The 3,937-nt window shown below is 41.7% G+C and overlaps 1 protein-coding gene across 1 annotated transcript; it reads left to right on the forward strand.

The window, feature by feature from the left end:
- Nucleotides 695-3,256, forward strand: LOC8080972 (protein SLOW GREEN 1, chloroplastic). Its single transcript, XM_002439346.2, has 4 exons — nucleotides 695-1,403; nucleotides 2,266-2,412; nucleotides 2,491-2,571; nucleotides 2,666-3,256. The coding sequence occupies exons 1-4, from the start codon at nucleotides 780-782 to the stop codon at nucleotides 2,849-2,851; spliced, it is 1,038 nt and encodes a 345-aa protein (XP_002439391.1). The 5' UTR covers nucleotides 695-779; the 3' UTR covers nucleotides 2,852-3,256.

The raw sequence follows: 3,937 nt of genomic DNA on the forward strand, positions 1-3,937 counted from the left end.
CTTGTTTAGTTCCAAAAAAATTTACAAAATTTTTCAGATTCTCCGTCACATCAAACTTTGCGGCACATGCATGAAACATTAAATATAGGTAAAAAAGATAACTAATTACACAGTTTGCATGTAATTTGCGAGACGAATCTTTTTGAGCCTACTTAGGCTATAATTGGACAATATTTGTCAAATACAAACGAAAGTGCTACTATTCATATTTTGCAAAAAAAATTCAAGTAAACAAGGCCTTAACATATGCACAAGTTTCAACTTTCAACTCGGCTTCATCTGCTATAGCTAAACTGCTGGAGCAGGAGCTGCTGCTACAGTGATGCGCTAAGAGGGATTGCATCGCAGCACATCTGATCTCAAAAGACTAAGGCCTTGTTTAGTTCACCCTAAAAACCCAAAAATTTTCAAGATTTTCCGTCACATCGAATCTTACGGCACATGCATGGAGCATTAAATATAGATGAAAATAAAAACTAATTACACAGTTTGTTTGTAAATCGCGAGATGAATCTTTTAAGCCTGGTTACTCCATGATTGAACAATGTTTGTCAAATAAAAACGAAAATGCTACAGAACTAAACAAGGCCTAACATTTCATTTACATTTGTAAATGAATATTACTTTTCATATTCGCTGGCCTTTTTTCTCTCTCTACTTTTCCCAGTTTCATTTTAGCAGCAGATTCCAGAATCGTTGGTTGAAGGCCCTGTCGCCAAGACGCCAACAAAAGAGGGAGCCACTCTTCTTCACGGCTCGCACTCGTCAAATCCTCGGCCATGGCGACGAGCTTCTTGTTGCCTACCACCACCGCTTCAGCCTCCGCATCCCTCCTCCTCATCCACCGCCAGCGTGCCACCGGCCCCTCCCTGTCCTTCCGCCTCAAGCCCCACCGCTCCCGAGTTCATCTCAAACCTCCGCGCTCCTCCCGAATTCCCTCCCTCCCCACCTCCTCCTTGAAGACCCCGACCGAGAGCGTTCTCTCTTCCGTCGTCTCCACCTCGAGGACCCTCCTTTTCGTGCTCGTCGCAGGCCTCCTTTCCCTCTCCGGCGTCCGCTCGCACCCCGCCCTCGCCTACGCTCCCGCGCCGACCCAGCAACTCCAAGAAATCGAAGAGCAAGATGAGCAGCAAGATGAGGAGGTGCGAATGTATTCGGCAATTCTGAGCCGCAGTCCTGGCGACGTGGACGCGCTCAAGGGCGCTCTGTACGCTAAGATGAGGCGCGCGGATTGGGGCGGGGCGCTGCGGTACGCGCGGCGGCTGCGTGACGCCGAGCCCAGCGAGGTGGAGTGGCGGCTGATGGTGGCGCAGCTGAACGAGCTCAAGGGGGACCTCGCCGAGGCCGAGTGTCAGTTCAGGGAGCTCCTGGCACAGGAGCCCCTCCTCGTCCAGGCTCTCCATGTGGGTATAGCGTAAATCCTCTTTCTGATCAATTCAGTAGCTACAATTTGCCTGCAATTGTTCGTGTTGGTGTGGTTACTGCTGGCATCGCAGTTGATGTGGTGATCGGTCATCAGTTATCGGATCATATATGTTTCAGTCTTTCAAACAATGGGAATTAAAGATGGTACCAGTTGGAATTGACGGCATTACTGATGAGGGGATGAGAAACCGTGCCATGATTGATTCCATACGAAATTCTGCATTTTGCTACAAGTTGTTTCTAAGCTATGCTAGAGTTGTCCCTAAAAGTTGACAGAAAGTTGTCTTGATGGCTTGATGCTTGATATTCTCCAAAAGGAAAAGAATGTGCATTTTTCCATACATTAGGCAGCTGACTCCACTTGCTAGCAATTTCTAATATAAAAGAATCTGGGGGGAGATTCATGCGACAGTCTAACCCTTAAGGTCACATAATTGAATATTCATTAAGATGGTAGGAAGTACTAACTACGCAAGGGCGCTGTTGTCAGCATTATATTGTAGTTTTGCAGTTTTATATACTGATTAGGTCAGGCTTAGTAAATTTAACAGATTAAGTTGTTACAAAAACTGATTGTTAAGTTTTGCAATTTTTCCTTGATAGATTGCAACTATAATAATACTTCTTGATTTCATGAGAAATGAAGCAGAGCAAGTTCTTTACTACTTGACGTGTCTGCTCGACATTTTGTGTTCAGTCATGAGCAGCAAATTCTCAACAGCAATCTTGTCTTAGACTTTTAAAACTTGCTCTTTATTGTAATCCCATCCTTGTAACATTCTCTAAATAGTTGGTAATTCCTCATGTCTGGTAACACTTCGCACTCTTGCTGTCTTGCAGGGACTTGCACTATGTATGCAGAAGAAACTTGAAGGCCCTACTGTTTTTGAAATGCTTGAGAATGCTTTGCAGCTTGCAACTTCAGAGAAAAGGGTCCCAGAAGAGCGCAACATAAAGCTTTTGATCGCACAAATGCATGTTGTCATGGTAACATTTATTCAAATAGGATGGAAATCTGAGACCATGACAGTTTTTTGTGTCTAAATGCAAATTTTGATGGCACAGGGTCAGTTGGATGTTGCATCTGAAAAACTGCAGAATCTTATAAATGAGGATCCAAGAGATTTTCGGTCTCATCTTTGCCAGGTACTCTGATATTTTGCTGAGTTTGATTTGTCCTGAAGTACCTTTGTTTTGACTTTGATTGTGCATTTGTCTGTCTATGGTGTTGGTCGTGTAGGGCATTGTGTATGCGCTTCTAGACAGAAAAGAAGACGCAGATAAGCAGTTTGATATATACAGAAGCCTTGTGCCGGATGAATTCCCAGATAAGAGTTTTATCAGTGATGTTATACTAGCGGCTAGAATGGAGTCACATGATCGGCTACAAAAGGAATTTGAATCTGAGTTTCAAACAAAGAAATGATACATTAAGATTTCTGTAGATGAGGCCCAAATACTCCTGGTAGGATAAATAGTTGCATAGTGATGTGCACCAAAATGCACCAATCTTACAAATGAAATATAACACAGTAAAGCATAGTGAAAAGAGGTGTCTCCTATCAGGCTATCGCCAATTTTCCTCATTTCCTCTCCCTCTCAGTCTCTGCAGGCATTTGTCAGTAAAATTTAATGTAGCGAAGAGCAAGTTCTGCTTGAAGTAAAAGCTGTAGTAGCCAATCAGATGGATTGAGTTGTTGTACAAATGTAGAAATTGTAAAGCTTATATTTCGTCCCTTCTTTTTGCACTATCAGCATAATGTTCATGTTGTAAGCACACTTGATCCATTTTATGTAACATTCTTACAGCTTCAAGGCATCTTCCTGAACAGTGGTGAGAATGTTCAAATGCTTATTTTCCATAACCATTGGTCGTCCATCATTGACAAATTTTAGGACTTTCAAAATATACTTATTCCAATTTTGTTACTTGTTTAAAGATTAGTCCTCCTGTGATGTAGTCTTTTCGGTTTTTATCACACTTTGACACCATTTTTCCTTGGATTAAAATTGTACGCTTTTCTCTAGTCATGGTTGAACTTGGAAACAACCAATTCAATATTTCATTGCACCAAAGGGGATAAATATGTATGAATTTGGTAAAATATCATATCCATGATTATTTTCATAACCATTGTACTGCTGAAAGGCTTTTGTGCTGTGATATGATAGTTTGTGCACTCGTAGAACCCTAGACAATTCAAACTTGATTCAGGAAGGTTTGCATATAAGAAACCAGGTGGACGAAAGGTTATTGAGGTTGATAAAGCTGATATTTTTTCCATTGCATGGATGAGGATTCCCAAATCTTATCTGCTTGAGGTTGAGACGAAGGAGGGTTCCTTTTACAGGTTCTTTGGCTTCCATGAAGTGATATTCTATCCATCGTTTTTTAAGGAAATTAGGTAGAATATCTTTGTTTAATGGAGAATTGTAAAAGAAATTAGAGAAGAATGCAACCACATCTAGAGTTCATTTCATAGACCCCTATCTGGCAATTGGAACAATGACA

Source organism: Sorghum bicolor, chromosome 9, assembly GCF_000003195.3.
Source record: "Sorghum bicolor cultivar BTx623 chromosome 9, Sorghum_bicolor_NCBIv3, whole genome shotgun sequence".
Taxonomy (NCBI): Eukaryota; Viridiplantae; Streptophyta; class Magnoliopsida; order Poales; family Poaceae; genus Sorghum; species Sorghum bicolor.